This window comes from Chlamydotis macqueenii, chromosome 15 (genome assembly GCF_036417535.1).
Source record: "Chlamydotis macqueenii isolate bChlMac1 chromosome 15, bChlMac1.mat, whole genome shotgun sequence".
Lineage (NCBI taxonomy): Eukaryota > Metazoa > Chordata > Aves > Otidiformes > Otididae > Chlamydotis > Chlamydotis macqueenii.
In genome coordinates this window covers 10,269,521-10,289,257 of record NC_141570.1, presented here as the reverse complement: position 1 = coordinate 10,289,257, position 19,737 = coordinate 10,269,521, and the positions used below count along the sequence as shown (strand labels likewise).

General features: G+C 40.5%; 1 protein-coding gene across 1 annotated transcript in view; it reads left to right on the top strand.

Annotated features, from left to right (window-relative positions):
- BMERB1 (bMERB domain containing 1) overlaps positions 1–14,174 on the top strand; it is a 51,673-nt gene extending 37,499 nt beyond the window's left edge. The window contains exons 3-6 of the mRNA XM_086759912.1: positions 5,239–5,312; positions 8,462–8,576; positions 10,110–10,192; positions 12,783–14,174. Of these exons, the coding sequence (XP_086616038.1) occupies positions 5,239–5,312; positions 8,462–8,576; positions 10,110–10,192; positions 12,783–12,895 (385 nt within the window). The 3' untranslated portion in view covers positions 12,896–14,174. The remainder of the gene's footprint in view (positions 1–5,238; positions 5,313–8,461; positions 8,577–10,109; positions 10,193–12,782) is intronic.
- The last annotated feature ends 5,563 nt before the right edge of the window (positions 14,175–19,737 follow it).

Genomic DNA, 19,737 nt, shown 5'->3' with positions numbered 1-19,737 from the left:
TAAAACAGAACTAAAAATAACCTAAGTGCCTGCAAATCCTCTTGAAAGAGAGGGAAGGAAATGAACAAAACTACGCAACATTCATTTTTTAACTTCAAGCACTTGAATGCAATAACAGAAAACAAAAGAATCTCAGACCTGCTCTTACAGACGTGCTAGAGGGAGCACGGATCTATTTCTAGCTTTGAAAGTCATTCAGCAAAGGCAGCAGCTCTCTAGACATGCTGAACTGCTCTGCTCATCCTGAAATCAATGAAGAAGTTACTTGATGTTATGTAGTTATTATTAATAGTTCTTACTATCAAGTCTTAAGCATTCAACATACTTGTTGGCCATCTCTTTTTCTTTGGCTGACCATTAAGGTGAGCGTTTAGTGATTTTCTTCCTGCCCTTTACTGTAATTTTTGCCTTTTTTTTTTTCCATCCATGGCTCTAGATGGTACCTGGATCTTACACTATGGAATTCGGTCTTCTTCCTCAGCTGAAAAGAAGACAGAAAAAATTAGCTGTTATGGAATAATTTATATTAAAACAAAACACAACACCTCTGTGTCCGGTACAGAATGTTTGTTTTTTAAGTCCTGCCTGCCGTTATCTTCCACAGCCTCCGAGACCTGCAAGGGCACAGCTGAATGGGAGGTCTCCTCTCTGTTTCCTTGCCCTACTCCCTCTCAGTCCAGATGGTGCCTGGCAGAGGTGACTCACGCTGTCACCTCACTTGTGGATCTTATGGGAATGACAGCGCTCAGAGCATTCTTCCCTTGGTTACTGGACCACAGAAACACATTCTGAGGCTGAGTCACCATGCCAGATTACTGCAGACTCTTCCGACCCACTTATTTTCCTGTCATTTTGTGACATGTTTAGAAAATCTTTTGCTCATGCTGTTTATTCATTATGAGCTATCTTTTTTTTTTTTTTTTTGGGCAAACAGAAAGTCTGCGTTTAGGTTTTGATTATATAGCTTGAAATATCAAGAGAGAAAAGAATAATACATGCTAAAATGGTATCTCCAAGCATACAGAAGGTTTCTTGCAGTAAGCCATCAAGAAACAGAAAAGCAGAATTGCAGACAGCGTGTCAGGAATACATGAAAGCACACAGAGAATTCATCCCTAGTTCAATACTACTGCAATTACTGCAATTACTCCAGGAATGGATTTGGGCTCTTAATAAGCAAAGTGTTTCATCAAACTCATAACAAATGTATTTAAGACTGTTGGGCAGACATTTAAAGCTCAGCTCTGGGGGAAAAACCAACATATTGTAACTGCTGTTTGCTTTACTGATGTTTTTTCTACATAAAAAATTATTTCATAGGGACTGGAAAGAATGTACTATCCCAGAGAACAGACAGTTCAGCAAAAGTTGTTTGTATATTGCAAATTTTAGGCAAATGTCTCAAGTAGCTTTGCAGATAACTTAAAGAGGCCTGGCGGGTGTCATTTCAGTACCCTATGCCATGCTGTATCTATAGGGAAAAAGCCATTACATTCTGCACAGACTGACAACCTGATTGTGCTGCTCTCCTTCAAGAAAAGCACACAGGGAACATAACTGCTCTTAAATCACCTGGAGAATAGTCTGTGTGACTTCTCTGCTTGCCCGTCTTGCACTCTGATAGATTTGACTTACAACATAGGAGAGAAAGTGCTGCAGAATTAGGCTCCAGCTTCTCTGGAGAAGGCTAGGAGACACAAAGGAGTGTTGTTTTCTCTACTCTGCAGATTCCTGCTCTCTTTAAGATTCCCAAAAGCTCTTTTTACTTCCTGAAGAGGTCTGCTGGCAATACAAATATGCTCTCAGTCAAACCCTGCTGACTATCCAGCTCTTGAATAAGAAATCCACTGTGATTTGATTTTTTTTTTCAGAAGCAGCTTTAACTTCTCCTGGGCCTCCTGTAGTTGCTCACAGCCGAGAACCAGAGCATAGGGGTGAAGAGAGAGGAAGGTTCATAGTACCAGTACAGACTGAATGGCCTTCCAAGAGTTTTCTTTCCCAGGAGTTCCTCCTCTTCCCTTTTCTTTGAGGGCAACAAGGTGACTCTTGACCAGAACAGCAGTTGTAGCCCTACATTCAGTATTATTTGCTAGTAGATGTGTGACATGCTTTACAGTTACAAGCAACTATACTTCCTGCTTTCATTAAGTCAGATGGATGAAGCCTTCAGATGGTTTTTATGAATATGTCCCATAGCCCTCCTTTGATCATTTAACCATATCTTTTTTTTTTTTTCTTCCTAATCAGCACCATGGAGTGGATGAAACACAAAGGCTGTTTGACACAGATGGGAGGAAAGATGTTCCATGTGCTTAAGGGGATTGGTACAGATGGTAGGTTTAGTCTTTGTCCATATCAAAACGCACTAGCTTGCAGAGCTGGGACTCTGGAGAGGTCATCTTGTTTATGACCTCTGAATTCAAATTGTCACAGAGCTGTTACAGCCCTTAAGTGCTTGGCCACGTATTTACTTCTCTCCTGTGAGTTACAAGGCAGGAACAAAGTTTAGGTCCTAGGAAAAAGAGACGCTAAGAATATATCCTGACAGTGCTAGTTATATGATTATAGATTAAAAAAGAGCCAAAATAATGGGAGGAATTGCAACTACAGTTGCAATATGAGGCCAGTACCTCTGTGAGAAATGGAGCATAGGGGCTGTAGGGATTACCAAACATTGGTGATCTTGCTCACTTGCAACATGCCACTAATGGTATTTTAAATTCCTGACAATCCTGAGAGAAGAGCAGTGACATTAGCTTTGGGGAGTTCCTTGAGAAGGGTAGGGAGCCAAACTGATATAGTGAAGTATTTTAATTAATATCTTTCGGATCTTCCCAGGATGAAGCCCAGTCTACTCAATACAGAAAAAAATAATATCCTCTCTATACATCATAGAGATCCCTTTTGTAGAAACTCACTGTTCTCTTCACTAGTTGAGGGTCTGGCACCTAGATATCATTTCAATAAGCAGTTCAATATTGAACATTTATCAGAAAAAACAGTCGTATTTTTTAACCATCGTAATTTTCCTCAAATATACGAACACTCATTATATTACTATGACACCCAAACTGCATGAACATTAAATGGATAAGGAGCTGTGAGGCTTGCTCACATTGCAGCATATTTTAAATAGATTCTCCTGAGAGGCTAGTATTTAAGAATGTTAATTGGTAAAAGTAATTTCAGTACCATTTAGCATGATGGATCTCAAGAGTAAAACAGGCTTTGCTTGTGATCAGCATAAATAATATGAGGAGCCCAAGTAAGTATAATCATCAGTATGAGCTTCTCTGCCTCTAACTCTCCTAAACACATACAGCAGCAAACCATGGACTAGCCCTGAGGCTGGCATGCTGATCAAGCCTTACAAGACATGTATGGTGGGAGAGCAGATCCCCAGAGGAGGTGACAGTGGGCACCTAAACAAGGAAAAGAGGTCAGCAATAAAGATGATTATCAGAGACATTTCACTGTCATATCTTGGGAAGAGAAAACTAAAAAGGCAGCAGAAATAGCTATCATAGCACAATGAAAATAGGGGAACAGGCAAGATGGAGTTAACCAAAGCAGCAAATAATAAAAGGATCAACATCTTTTAATAACATGACCAAAGCAGCTGAAGGACAGCTCCCCACAGAGACCCGCCTTCAATGCAGAGGCAGCAGGGAGAATGAAAGCTCTTGGGTTGTGATTAAAATCATATTTGTGCCAGAAACACCTACTTTTTCCACTCCTTGCTTAATTCTATAATTTGACTGCATTATCCTTTGTGCACTCACTCTCACATACACACACTAATTTCTCGGGTTTCCTCTCCTGAAATACCACTGTGACAACCCGTGTTCTGACAGCATTTCAGCTACCTTCAGGTGCGTAGGCAACATGCAATCTACCCTTCAGGCACAGGATTATGAAGCAAGGACTCACAGATCTGTGGGCAAGGATAGCGTTAGTGCTGACATCCGGGTTGAAGAATGTCCAGTTTAATCACAAAGGCTACTTTTTGTATTCTTCAAGGTGTAACTTCAAAATGGAAACGCCCGATGCAGCCCTCAGAACCAACATTTGAGCCTTGGCTGCCAATATGGCTGAGGCACTAAAATAAAGCATTTGTCAGGAAACTAATGCTGAAGTTTGCAAGCTTCCAGGGGAATAATTCAGCAGCTCTCAGGATAGGTGTCAGTTTCAATAATAACCAAAGGTGCAGTTTCTGCTAATGTTACAGATTTTTTTTAGCTGTCTTCTGTGTCTTAACACTAATGGACTTTCTGCAAATGTCAAGGATTTGAAGTACTCATATCAATGATGAAGGACATTCACCCAAGGCACAAGACCTCAAAATTGTTAGATGCCAAATTATGACAGTTTCCAGATCTTTGGTATCAGGGTAATTAGTAAGGTCACAAAGAAAGTTGGTAGTGGAATATAAACCTTGTTGTGGCTGTGCCAGACAACATATTGGCTCCTGCTGCCCCTTCCCAGGCTCCCTGTTATTTTCACCTTTGCCTTTTTCCCTAGTGAAAACCATTGGTGTGGTACATGCGATATGGCACACTTGTCTTTTTCATGACTATTAAATACACAGATGACCATTCCAGAATGTTCTGTGACATTCAAGAAAGCAAAAAGGCCAAATTCAGCAAAGGCAATTGCAAAGTCCTGCACATGGATCAGAGCAATCCCAAGCACAAGTACAGGCTGGGTGGAAAATGGACTGAGCACAGCCCTGAGAAGGACCTGGGAGTACTGGTGGATGAGAAGCTCAGGGAACAGGTTGGCCAGAGAGGTGGTGGATGCCCCATCCCTGGAAACATTCAAGGCCAGGTTGGATGAGGCTCTGAGCAACCTGACCTGGTTGGAGATGTCCCTGCTCCTTGCAGGGGGGTTGGACTGGATGGCCTTTAAAGGCCCATTCCAACCCAAGCTATTCTATGATTCTATGAAAAAGCATCTGAAATTATCTGCAGTGACAGATACGACCTACACACAAATTAGATCCCAGAAAGACAAGTATCAAGGGCTCAACAGGGATTTAGTATTAAATACCTTTTGCTATCTGTTAAAATTGGTGAGTGAACAGTATCAGTATCTCAAGGTTAAACCTCTGCAATTTCAAGCTGATGCACAGGTCCCAGGCAAGGGACGGTATTGTATACTGAGATGAGATCTGGCTGATCCCATCAAACACAGGATGGAGTTTGTAGGTCTCTAATGATGCTTCTTCTGTTTCTGCAGGATGGACGACATCCAGCTGTGCAAAGACATTATGAACCTTAAGAAAGAGCTGCAAAGTTTGGTAGCAATTCCAGGTAATGGCTATCTCCAACCCAGTATTAGGATAACGTTTGGGTGATGCATGAGTGGGGATGGTGTCAGGAACACAACTCTGCCCCTAACAATCAGAAACCTCCCCCCAAGGTTGAGCTTGATCTCTTTTTCCTCTAGTCCTTCCCATCTTTAGTGTCCTGATCTCTGCATTTCTTTTCATGCTATATTTCACTGCTGCCTTGGCAGCAACTCTGCAAGTATCACTCAAAGAATGTGCACATTCCTTAGCTCTTGCGCTCCCTTGGCAATCTCAAGGGAAGCAAGAGGCACAAAGATTGTCAGGTAGAAAAGACAAAGTGCTGAGATACCAGAGATAAAAGGGAGAAAAGAGGGATTTATAACCGTCACTGAACATGACTGATTTTTTCCTAGATATACCAATTCATTGTCACACCTATAGTTAAACCTACCTTCTAAGAATAAAGTAAAGCAGATTTCTATGAAAAGCAAGGGGCAAAAGTCTTTGTGTTCTGCCTTAATTCTCAGCAAATTCACTGCTCTAAGGAGGGACAGAGCTATGGGCAGTTTTGCAGTCCTTAACTCCAAACTCCAGCAGAAATCAAGGAGGAATTTTGCTTCACTGCAGTTTTTCTGTTTTAGATCATCCACAACAGCCCTACTCTGTTCAAGAAAAACAGATCCTGCAGAACACTCGGTGACTGCAGTGGGCCATTTACACCAGATATTAGTACATGGCCTAGAGCACCCTTCAGAAGTAATTTGCTGCTGCTTAACTATTAAGGATAAGGTTTGACTCCTTTATGCTCATTTTCCCCACTCCACATTTTATTGTGCAACTTTAAAGGACAACTTTCTCCCCAAAAGAAAAGAGCAGGACGCTCATGAAATAGGAAACGGGGCTCTACTCTGAAGCCACATGTTCTTAGTTGTATAAGAACTTTACCATTTTGCTCTGCAGTGGATTCATAATATTTCTTATTTTTTCTTTCTCAATACTTCTTAGTTACTTATAGGTCACGTTTTTAATTTCTAACAACACTGTTGATACCTTACTGGTTTAAATGGTATTAGAAAGGATTATGAATCCTAGAAAATATCTATTTATTATTCCTATTGCCTCACCTTTTCTAGTCTGCAGCTTTCCTGCCCATACTTTTAACTTACAGTTAGGATGATAGGTTTTTATTTTTCTAATAGGCTTTTTTTTTTTTAACTGGAAAACAGTTTCTAAGAGGTTAAAGTCTTAAGCAGAGATCCACAGACTACAGTTTCTCCTTAGCACTTTGCAAATCTCAACAAAGTTAAGAATTAAGTACACACAGTTCCAGCAGCACTACCTTTCGGCAGACTCACAAGAAGAATATTTTTGTCATAATGAAGACAAAGAAGCTGCTAGCATTCAAACAGAACTAACTGCTGTCACAGCATGTGCCTAATCTAGAAAAACACTTTCCAGAAATGGCTTCATTCATAACATCTTCATCATAATTTTCCTGTTAGTATACAGATTTGTATAGAGAGGCCTGCTCTTTAGTTTTGCTAGATATGATTTGGTAGATTTCAGTCTGTGTACTAAAAAACTGATCCCATGTCTACTATGCAGTCCTTTGCCACCATTCAGGATGCCTATATTTGACAGGCAGTTTTCTGAAGGATGTTACGGGAGAGCACATCTCAATCTGGGAACAGGATAGATTGAAAAGAAGCAGAAAGTAGCTTCTACTTTCCATAGTGGGACAAAGAGATCCTTTGCTCCATAGACGTAAGAGGCAAAGCAAGAAAACACAGTGATTCTAAGCATTCTCCTGTTTTTCCTCTGCTGTAAATTCAGCATTACTCACAGGTATTGTCCAGAGATAACAATGCATAAGTCTTGAAGTCTTAATAGGAGTCAATAACCACCTTCCTTTACCATTTCTAAAAGATAAAACACAGAAAATTCATCCCAGACAAAGCAGCCTTATATTATATTAGAAATTATTTCCTCTGCCACTGGCAGACCATAATTTAAAATTCTCCAAGGAGTATGACTTTCCGAGACAGACTTACAGAATTTCATTGTCTCAAAAATAAAATCAAGGTGCTTTTATCTCATTCAGGAATTGATTTATTGCAGAAATTCCCAGCAGTAAGCATCCTGAAGCCCATGATCCAAAACAAAAGCTGTTTTAAAGAACTACTTTCAAATGTCCAATTTACTTGTTTAAAATATAAGTTCAATCAGCAGACATAGCTCTCATGCATCAAACTGGAAGCAGCTTGCCATTCTTCCCACAACTCTTACTGTACTTCATTTTATGGTTCTCTAAATGCAGTTCTACTGCTCAAAACCAAAATTCTTGATTTAATGCGAGATGTCTTCTCAGCTAATAAAAATATTCAGCTTATTCAGGAAATATGTGGGCTGGGATTTGCCTCTGGCTTTCTCATCTCTGCTCCACTTGCTAGGTTTGAAGATTTTGGTCTTAACTACATTTGCTTTATAACCTTAAACTACAGCTTTTTAATGCCTAATATTCATGAGGGTTAGTTTGTGACAGGCACATCTTTCATATCACAAAAATTGTTGTTTACAGACAACCTAGTCATTGCAGACTGGCCAGTTATCAAGGGCATATATTAATTACTCAGAATTTTGAAGGGAAAACAAACACTTTTCATTTATTTTTTCACATCTTACAACTGATGCTATCTGTGTGGATTTGCAGCTCACTTGCCTTACCAGAGTAGAAAAAAAAAGTCCTGTAGTCAACACCCAAAGCTGTCATGATATATAGAGAAATGGTTCCTTTTGGTGCAGTCTCATTTCCCCTGAGGTCAAAGGGACTTTGTACCATGGATTTTAATGAAGCATCCTGGACTGTTTTCATATCAAAGCTCTTTAAAAAACTCAAAGCAGCGTCCTGCAGAGTCAGTTAATAATAAAAGTAGGCTTGGCAAACCCCACAGAGTCTCCAGAACATTAAGCTGATCAGACACAACAGCAGCAAGTGGAAGAGAGTAAAAAGGCACTGACCAGAACTTGCTGGGGTTTTGGTGACTCAGGTCTGAAGAACCATCGACCTCAGTCAGCAGTTCATTCTTAGACATCTGCAATGTTCATCTCTCCACTCCCTGCCCTGCTCCCTAGAATGCAAAGTAATAGTTTCTTTTGTCTGTTTTTCACCAGAAAAAGAAAAAACAAAGATGGAGAAACAAAGAGAGGATGAACTGATTCAGAAGATACATAGACTGGTACAAAAAAGAGATTTTCTTGTAGATGATGCAGAGGTGGAGAGATTACGGTAAGAACTAAAATCAATGAACTTAATTGTGTGATTTTACAAGTCTAATACTACACTGAAGTGAGTGACAAAATTTACATCAACATTAATGGGAGAGAACTGGTCCTATAAAACAACTTAGCAAATTAAAAGCCTCCTCCCAGTTCTGTAGGAAAAAAAAAAAAACAAAAACATTAGAACTAGCTTACTGCACTTCTGTGGCTCTTTATCCCATTAATGATTCAGTCATCTCATGACTACAGCAGGGTTTGGTCTCTTACTTTCCTGCCAGAAAGTGTCTGGGCATTTACCATTAAAAAGAGAAGGGTTTTTGCTGCTACCAGAGGATCTTCTTGGCATGAGAAGTAGATATGAAATTGAATTCTACAAGGGGTGTATTTGTAGACATCTAAAATCTGCCTTTTTTTTTTAAGCAGATTAATAATGTGGTCGGGTTTTGTTATTACCATTCTCTGCCAAAGCACAAAAAAAAAAAAAAAAAAAAAAGAGAATGCAATCACTAACACAGGTCTATCTAAGCTAAAGCGTAAATGAGTTCAGAGTGGTTTCATCTCAGTATCTTAGCCCAAAGTTGCTGAGAAACCTGTGGTCTTAAACGTTCAGTTCCAGATGTTGCACTGAGCTCCCAACACTCCAGAAATAGTCAGAGTTTTGCTATTACTTCCCCTGTCTTTCAACAGCAAAGACTTAAGGCTCATAAATCCATTTATCCTAGATTATAACATCTCTTCCAACACATTCGAATCCTAAGCAAGTGAGGACAGGATAGAAGAAAGCTTGCCAGAGTCCTGCAGCCGATCAAAGAGAGCTGGCCAAAGCCAGCAGCTGACAAGAAGCCTGATTGTACGTTACTGAAAATGCACTGCTATGTGCTGTGCAGACAGGAATCGTTAGTGTCAGTTCCCATCTGCAGTAAAACCTGAGGCTTCTCTTTAAAACTCGCGATAATAAAATCTGCTTTTCCTCTAAACTGAGATATTCAATCAGTGCACTCGTTAATGTTTAAGTAACAAAACAGTAAAGAAACTAACATGGAAGTATTGCTAATAGACACAATCAAGGTTAGCAACACAATGATCTTATTTTGAGCCTAATGCTGTTGTCTTCAGCAGAGAGAAATACACTTGGTTTTGGTAAACGCTAGCAGCAGAACACCATGAAATCCAGTCTTTTGTCTAAGTGGGCCTTTAAAAATAAGCAGTACAATCACAGCAATATGTATCATCTGCTTTACTTTGTGGAGGAAGCATTGTGAAGCACTTGTGAGGTCAGCCTAAAATAGATGATACATTATGGTTTAAATACGCTGACTAGGGAATAGGGTGAATCCAACTCTATCAGAGACCAGTAAAGAACCTTGGGGAAAATTCTGCCTCTGAATTCTACAAGCAGTTTGTTTGTTTTCATTTAGGCAAATATTTTGCTCTTCAATAAGCAGTAAAATTGTTTTCCTAGCTACTCTAACTTTTACTGTCCCATTTACAGAGAAAACAGTTATTTTTGTAACAGATTTATTTTCCTTTTTTCCACCAGAGAGAAAGAGGAAGACAAAGAAATGGCTGAATTCCTTCGCACCAAGTTAAAACCCTTAGACAAAGCAACACAATCTCCTACTAGTGAGTTCCTAAACGTTAAGAAAAACCAAGAACAATAGGAAAAACTCCAGAGACAACTGGATAAAAGCATTTTCAAAGGCCATGCTGGGCCAGCCTCTGCCAAAAGCTAGGTTAATCTAGCTAGGTCACCCTGAAACAAGACAGTATGTCAGCAATTGCTGGCCACTTAGAATTCAGATGCCCAATTACCCCTTAACACTGAATCCAGGTCATATATGGACACTTAGAAATTGCTTTGTATGTTTTAAATATGCAAAGTATATACACATTGCCACAACCTGCTTTTGTAAGTGTCATAGTTCAGCCCTGATCGGGACCAGACTACGCAGTCTCTCTCTCGCTCCCCCCACCCTCCGAGAGAATAGGGGGAGATAATATAAGAAAAAAAGGCTTGATGTTTGAGATAAGGAGGGGGAGAAATCCTTGAAGTTACTGTTATGGGCAAAACAGACTCGACTTGGGGAAAAACACTCATTTATTTCTAAAACTAGCAGGAGAATGAGACAGGGAACAAGATAACCTACCCCCACCCCTCCCTCTTCCCAAGCTTAACATGATCTCTACTACCTTCTCTCCCCCGAGCAGCACAGGGGGGAAGAGGGAATGGGGGTTGCGGTCAGTTCATCACACGTTGTTTTACGCCGCTGCGTCATCATAAGGGGAAGAACTCCTCACATTCCTCCTCTGCTCCATTGTGGGGTCCCTCCCACAGGCCACCGTCCTTCGTGAAACTGCTCTGGTATGGGTCATCTCTTCCATGGGGTGCACTCCCTCCAGAACGCCTGCCCCAGTGGGCCCTCCATGGGCCACAGCCTCCTTCAGGCATCCACCTCCCCGAGTGTGGGGCCCTTCACGGGCTGCAGGTGGATCTCTGCCCCACTGTGGACCTCCATGGGCTGCAGGGGGACAACCTGCTCCACCATGGTCATCACCACGGGCTGCAGGGGAATCTTGGCCAGGAGCCGCATTACTCCTCCCCCTCCTTCTGAACTGACCTTGGCATCTGCAGCTGTTCCTCTCACAAGAAAAGTTCTTCACAACAGGCTGGCAGACGCCTTTCAGGATCTCTTCACATCATCCATCTCATCTCCCCTCCACTTCTTGCAGCCAGGCTGGGCCGAATTGGGCCCAGTCGGCCGCCTGGTGAGAGGCCAGAGGGTGAGGCCTGCAAGGCCCACGAGGCCTGTGCCTCCCCCTCTGTGCCTCTGCCCCCAGCTCAGCTTCTTCACATCTTCTCTTCCTTTTTTTTTTCCCCCCCTCTGTTTTCCCCTTCTTAAATATGTTATCACAAGGGCATTATCACAGAACATTCTGCTACCAATTGGCTCGGCCTTGGCCAGCAGCGGGTCCGCCCTAGGCCCAGCCGAGTCCACTGAACAAAGGGGAGCGACTTCTAGCAGTTTCCTACAGAAGCTGCCACCTTAGGCCCACCCCCCCCCCCCCCCCCCAAACAAAACCAGAACAGTAAGCATCTAGATTTACTCTTGCCAATCATTTTGCCATCTGGTTCTGCAAAAATAACTGTGAAAAAACTTCTTAAAAGATATATGCTAGGATATCTGAAGCAAAGTTTGCCTGTTTTACTGCTGGCAAGATGGAAACTACAGAAAAGACTATAAGCTTCCACAGCTGCCTCAAATTTCTTACATCTTACCAGCATAAATAGGATTTTCCATCACCTCAACACAAATCACTTAAGGACAAAACTACAAACATACTAATTTCTCAGAAACTAAGTGGACTAAGTGATCTGTTGGAAGCTTTTAGATGCAACTTTCAAACAAAACAATCAGAGCATGAGCTCTGAAAGGGGTGATTTTGACCTGTCTCAAACTGAGCTCTTCAGCAGGGAGATAGTCAAGTGAGAGTGGTGCCCTTCCTAGAAAGAGAATTTGGTCCACCAGCTGAGGAGGTTTGTATCCAAACAACTGCCAATTGGCACAGATCAAGATCTTGCTAAGAAGTTTCTATAGGGATGTGAAATGATGTGAAGTTCAAGTACAAGGTTGATTAAGACATTTTTAAGATGCACTAATTATTTGTACTCTTTTAGTCACAGGGAACATGACTTATCTCCCTTGTTAGTTTACTTCAAGTCATTGCTTTTAAATGCAATGTTAGAGATTTTTTTCACTCTGAAAAATTAAAACCTGCCTTTATTTTGTTCTCCTAATTACAACATCTAAGTTGATAAGAGAATAAACCCTAGCAATATTTTTGTTCAACTCCTTAGTTGTTGGAGTTTAAACACAGTAAGAGGACTGTCTGTGGAAGAATCCAACCCTCTGGCTGTGAACAGGGACACCTGGATGGAACAACATACAAAAAGTTTACCCTCCTACTGAGATGCCTGGATTCTTTAGCCTCTCTTAGCTCCCTGCCCTGAAAAGAGGAGACTTCCCAAGCTGTTTAAATCCACATACCAGCTTCATTACTACCAAAGTATCAGATGTATTGTACAAACAAGAGTTGTTAAATTCAGGGTTGGGGGGGAGGGTAGGAAAGGCTTGGATTCTTTAAGCCAGAAGTGGAGAAAAAAAGAGTTTGAGCAGCTCTTGGTTTTAATGGTGTTCTGTTTTGAACATTGCAGGCAGCCCAGCAGAAAAGAAGACAGAACTTCCTCCGAGCAAGCCCGCCATTGCCAAAGCAGGATTGGCTATCATTAAAGATTGTTGTGGGGCCACACAATGCAACATTATGTAGCTCTGGGCTCTCTACCATGTTTGTCTTTTCCAGTGTTTTCACTGAATGAAACTGTAGGGTGAGGGGAACTAATGCTATCCTGCTAACAGAATCAAGAGCAACTGGTACAACAGTAATACACGGAATGTACAATGGCAGGTTCTTCACTGTTGCATGGATCACTCAACACGCATGCCTAAAAACAATACAGTGGCTGTCCAGTGACCAGAAAAGATCTGTAGTAGAGTCAACAAAAACACCTCAGTGGTGAATGAAAAGAAGGTGTATTTCATCCAGTAAGGTGTAAACCAGCAATTTTAATAATCCATCACTTTAAGAATTTCTTGTTCACTTTCCCCCTTGACAAACAGCACTGAAAAATTGCTGAAATATCCCATTTTGGCTACTTTTCAAAATAAAGGCCACAAGTAGCAATGCTGTATATAGGGCAACTGCTGAAGCAAATTTCAGATAACTGATGTTATCAAACTAGTTTGATGTCCAACTACTTTGCTGTGGAGTTTCACTTCCAATTCTTCCTAAAGAATGAGGATCAGTGACAAGAATGCTGCAAGTAGAGATTGATTTTTACATCCCATATGATTTCCAAATTACTCAAGTCAAATGAATATTGCTTGCACCAGGGAAAATAAATCTCTGGTAAAGATTTAGCAAGCACAGCTACAGTAATCTGCAAATAGATCATGTAGTCCAAGGCTGTGTAATTTCTCTTTTAGCTCTCCACCTCACATGGAGTCAAAGAAATACTCACCCAGAGAGGTTTTGTCCACTATTAGAAGTTACATGCAGTATGAGATTATGTATCACTGGTAGGTTGCTGGGAGGAGAGTGGAAGACAAACAAAATTTAACTAATATTTAAACAATGCTTAAAACAACTATTTATTGTACACCATAAGAAATATAAACTACCAAGCATGGGAAGACACTAGCCACCCAAGACAAATAAACCAATACAGAAGTAGGTATTTTTGGTAGGAAGATCACATTCTACACAAAAATGAGTTTAAAATTAAGGGAAATACAGAAAGACTTATCTGTGTTTCAGTATTAAATGTGTTTCTGGTCTCTATGCAGATTAAGCCTTGTGGAATCTAATATCTTTATATTAGCTGTTAGTACCTGGTTTGTCTGTGTGATGGTACTCCATATATGTGTACTGTGATAGGTGTAAATAGTAATATAAACGTACATGGATCTAATGTGAAAAACTCAGGCTTAGAAATAACAAACAGATAGCAAGAAGTTCCTAAAATAAAGTTTCTCAAGAGGAACTTCCACTTTGTGAAGCCAGCTAAGTGATGTGTGCACTTACATACAAAGGAACCACAGTTATAGCAAGGCAGAAAAAATAATTAACACCAGTCACTCAAAAAGGATAAACAGTAATATCTTTTAAAGAGAGAAAGTATCTTATTAAGGGTCAAGGAGATAGACACTAAAGTAACTCAGACTATTCTTGTACAAATAAAACCTAATCCCTAGCATCAGACTGGTTCAGTGAAGAACATTTGCATTTCCAGAATGTTTTCAGTATTGCAGACTCACACGAGACCAAGAATCTATGTCACTAAGTTCCTTAAGGTTTAAAGATCAAGGAGGAAAAAAAACCAACAAAAAAGTTTTCCCTAAGACATGAAGCACTTTAATTACTTTGACCAAAGACAGAGGAAAGAGGATAAAACATATCCAAAGGCTGAATAGTCACATATAGTTACTGCATCCTTGATACATGCAACATCACAGTAAGCTCTGTAGATACCAACATCTACTGTATCTGGTATGGGTTGGACTCTGTGTAGCACCTGTGTACATTAACAGAGTTATGAAGAAAACTGCTTTTAAGGGAGAATACACACTGGAGGGGAAGAAATATCCACTGGCTTCTGTAAAATTCAACAGCCTCTTGAATTTGCCGTTACCCAATTAAGACATCAGGAATTGTCAGTATCTCAAGACAAGAGGCAGATGTTCAGTGCCATTAACACAGGCAAATGGAAGCCAGGAAAAATCCTGTAGTAAAGCACCAAACTTAAAGCCTCAGGAGGATCAACTGTTAACAACCAAGTATTGCGAATGCTGGTAAGTAAAGGGTCCTGGAGGAGGACTTTGCACACAGTTTTTGTAAGGCAAGAGGTGACTTATGCACATTGGTGTTTAAGCCAGGCCATGCTGATGACTGGGGTGATCCCTGCATGCTGCACGGACTCTATAGTCCCTTGGGAAGAAAAGTGAAAGTGGTAGAACATAGGTTTGCATGAAAAAATTTCACTAACAGGAAATGGAGCTAGACATTTCTGGGATGCAACACTCTTGTTAGGCTGTAGAGCCCCCTTCTTTAAATAAAGTGGAGAGGAAACACAGCAAGTATGAATACGTAATATTCCTATACAGTTAGCACTGGTAGCCAGTGCCCCAAAGGGACTTGAAGTTCACTCTCATTAATACTGCTGTAGTTCATTTTCAGAAGCTGTAGCTTGGCTCAGCAGAAAGGTTTTCTTTGTGTGAGTTTGTTTGGTTTTTAATTAGCAAATGCTTCAGTTCTGTTTTTATGTGGGTGGGTCTGAACAGCTTGCCTGCGGTGCACCAGAGGTTCCTTTAGAAGGTGGTCAATGACACTGCTTAGCAATAAACTCCTGGATTTTTAAAACTGTGAGGTCAGATTCTCAAGTGTGTTCAATACTGGCTTACAGTGTGGTCCATCCAGAACACAGAAGAGCCCTAATGGCTTATTTCAAACATAATGGTTCTAACTAAACAAATTAAACTTCAGAAGGAATTAAGTGTGTAAAAATCTTGGTCCTCGTTTTTAAAAATCAGACCTAACCTTTGAGTATTCCCAAGTACAACTGGGGAGCTTTGTAACTTCCATGATCCTATGAACACAGGACATTATGCAATCCTCATACGTAAAGTCAGCAGAAAGTACCAGACAAGTATCTTTAGGCAACTACATCAAGTAACTGGCATCATTTCAGAGCTGATTTTCAGATGTTAACTATCTGCAAAGAGGGACATGGGTTGACTGAAGCACACAAAAATCTCTTCTGGAAGTCCTAGCTGTTTATCACTTCAGAAAGAAGGCAAGGCATCAGAAAAAGAAGATGTAAGGTGGATCTGACACGCTATTTCATCTATGAACTGGTAAATATGGCTATATTCAGGAAAGGACCTTTGTCTACTGAGAAAGACAGAAGTGCTGAAGTGCTATTTGTACTAATAACCAATTCTACCAGCAAATGGTTCTCTTGTACCTTCCCCTAGGCCTACTGAATTGCTTCAGCAAAGTTAAACATATTTCCAAATAAACTAAGCTGCTGTGTTACACTAAGCATATGTTTCTTCCTGTTACTGAAGGAAATAAGCAGTTGTGGAGTAAAGTGGGATGCACTTATTGTGCTGCTGTACTTTTCATAAAGAACAGGATTATTATTCTGCAAGAAAGTAGTAATTTGATAAATTAGTGATGCTACTGAAAGAAAGGATTTTATCTCACTGAAAAAAACATATAGTTTCTCCAGTGACACTCCACAAAGAAAAGCCACCAAAAAAGCCAATCTTACTCTGCTCCTACAGGACTGAAATCTCACTGCAGCCCAGAGCACTGCACAGGTTAGATGTTAAGACTGAATAAAAGTTACAGTTGAGAATGAATAGAGAACCTGAAAGTTACTCACTGGCAAAAAAATGACCACAGAAAGTATTTCTAGTCATGAAGGAGAATATTTTTCTTATTAGAAAGGAATTTCATAGAAAAGAATTTGAAGGAATTGAGTTCAGATTTTTTTAATAAACATGGTATTTCTCTTACAGTAGAAAGACAACCACAAACCTGTTACACAGACAACCCAGAGAATATGTATTCTGCAGTACAGAGTCTTCCGACATAGGCAAATAAACCAAGTTGCTCTGTGTAGTTTGCTCCTCCCTAAAAGAATGGAAATTTTCTTGGTGCTCCAACATACATAATCACATCCACATTTGAAAAATAAAGTGCCAGCAGGTCACCACCAAATTCTCACCTTTCATGAGCAAGCTGAAGAAAAGCACAGCAATTTTTCTTCTGTTTTGACCTTGAAGAAGGAGCAGCTTCCTTTCCTTTTCCAGATCCAGCAGCTCGAAGTCCAAGCCACTTTTCCAGAGCGGTCATGTTAAATGAACACAGCCCTACTCTGCCCCAGCATAAATTCTACCATTGTTAGGGTGCATCTTGTTCCACACAATCCCATCAATTCTGTAAACAGCCAGCCAAGCAGCCTGCTTTGGAACACGATCATATCATTAAAACATTACTTTAAGCTCCAAAACTTACTCTTCCCTCCATGTGGATAACAACACTTAACTCACATAAGGATCTTGAGAACACCTCAGTATCTAGGCCTGGATCCAGATAGCCTAGGCAACAACTTACAGTCTCAGAGATGAACGAGGAAGTGTCTAACAGTAGCATTTACTTTACATTTAAGCTTGTATCCTTTACAGCATTATTAGTTTCTTAACTAGAAGCAGTTTTCTGCAGTAGTATTACATGTGAGGTTGAACTAACTGTGACAAGACACCAAGAGATATTTAAACTGATACCTAGAAAGTAAACCTCATTAGATACAGAAATCAGATTATTTTAATAGGCTGGATGTTGTAAAGGATTAGACTTTCAAACCTACTTTCACATGCTTTACATAAACTCACTCCAGCAAGTAATACAGCTAAACAGAGAACTCCCAGCTTAGGATTTTTGGGTTAGAAGAATACAAAGCTCATGCACCACAAAGAGCTACAAATGATGGCAGCAACGCATTTAATTATTTCTGTCTTCACTTCAAAAAAGCATCAGAAATTCCACTGACTGGATGTATGTGCTTGGTTTTTCTAACAAACAAATCTTAAGAGTTCCACTGAATGAGCCTTTCAAGCCAGTAACGTGATTGGTTTTGAAATGCAGAAAAGAGTTTTCCTTTATGACAGTACTAGTACTGCAGCTTTTGTAAACACACTTATATCGCATTACTATTTGCTTGTGCACCTTCAGGCCAGAAAACTCCTCTGATTACCTACCTTTGTTTCACTGAGCAAAGCTGCTCTAATAGAACACCATAAATGCAAAAGCTCCTTAGCTTCTTGACAACACAGAAGACCCGCCACTGTAATCTTCTCTTCTGTAACTAGCACAAATAAACCTAACCAAAGTCTTAAAACTCTCAGTCAACTTAAACTGAGCAAATGCAGGTCTATGGAGAAATTTTATCCAGGGCACAAGATTATCCAGTGAACTGCAACTACCGTAGGCACTGTTAAACACACTCCTCCTGAAGCATGAGGCAGCAGTGTCTTTACTAGCAAAATTTAAGAGACAAACCCCAGAAAAACCACAGAGAAATCTTGACCTTAATTTACAACTACTTATTGTAAAATTAAGTGTATCAATTGAATCAAAGATTCAACTCGCTCCTGGGGGTCATTAATGTGACTAGATTTGAAATTATAATCATCCACTTGTTTCTCAGTTAAGTTCATGCTCTTGGATAGTGACTGATATCCAAGAGAACCCACACAAGTACATCCTCCCTGCAGGCAAACAAACAACAGATTGTTTCCTGCAAATGCCTTCCCTTTTAGGAACTGAGGTAGCACCTCAGAGTAAGACCACCCTGTCTCATTAACGAGCAGCTCCAAGAGCCTCTTTACTAAGATGGTACCCAACTGCAACCAGGTTCTACACAAGTGTAATGTAGCAAAAGGTTTTAGCAGGACATTTACCTTTAAGAGATCATTTACACATCTGAGGAAAGTTAAGAAGTAGAAATACATGTCCTTAGAAAGCAATGGCAGAGTCCAGCCTCAAACTGAGGGTGGGTGTTCTTGATGACAGTGCAGTCTGGAAGAACACCACGACAACTCCCTCAGCATCATTGGCCAGTGCCTCAATGCAGAGACAGTAAGGGGGCTCACCCTGCATTCCTGATGTCCTTTACCAGCCATCAAAATATGCGCTGTGCCCAGGACACTGGGAACCTGGTAAGAGAGTTGCCATCATGAATTCAGAGCTGGAACACCTGTGAGATTTTATAAAGGATTAGAGACTTTCCAACCTACTTTCACATGCCCACAGTGGTCATCACAGCACACAGAGCTTCAGCACTAGGAAGACCTCAGTGACCAAGCCTTGCCTCATGCTGCTCCCAGCCTATTTGGTAAAGCTGCATGTAACAGAGCTGCAGGGTCTATCACAGCTAATGAAATAATTGTTGGCCTGTTGAGCACTCCATTTTACAGCTTGGGCTTCTATAAAAATTTTTCAGGTAAATTGCAGAGTAGTTTAAGAAAGCTGAAAAGCAGCAGAGATGACTGCAGCTAATTCAGAGTTTCTTGGAGCCAATTACCTCACCCCATCTACATTGACCAAGTTGTTTGTTGCTTTTTTTTTCTTGCACCACCAAATAAAGGCTGTAAGCAAGTCAGCTCAGCATTACTGTATGTGCCATATACTAAGTGTAATAGCTCCTGGCAGTAATACAGATTCCAAATCTTAAGGTGAAATGAATAAATGTCAACTCAAAGTAAGTCTGCAACACATGATGTTTCTCACCATCTTTCTTCCTGAATTACTACAAACTTATTTCTGGCACAATGTCACAGCTCACAAATTGCTTTGCTTTTAAGCTGGCAAAGGCTACTCTACAGCCTTTTTAGATAAGCATACAAGGTTTTATTAGAATCACTCCAAAACCCTGTTTGGCACAAATACATTTAAAGGGAATTAAGTGACAAGATTAAAAGGAAGGGTTACTCCCACAGACTGATAAGCAGGCTTCACTGATAACATTCAGTTTTCAGTCACTCACC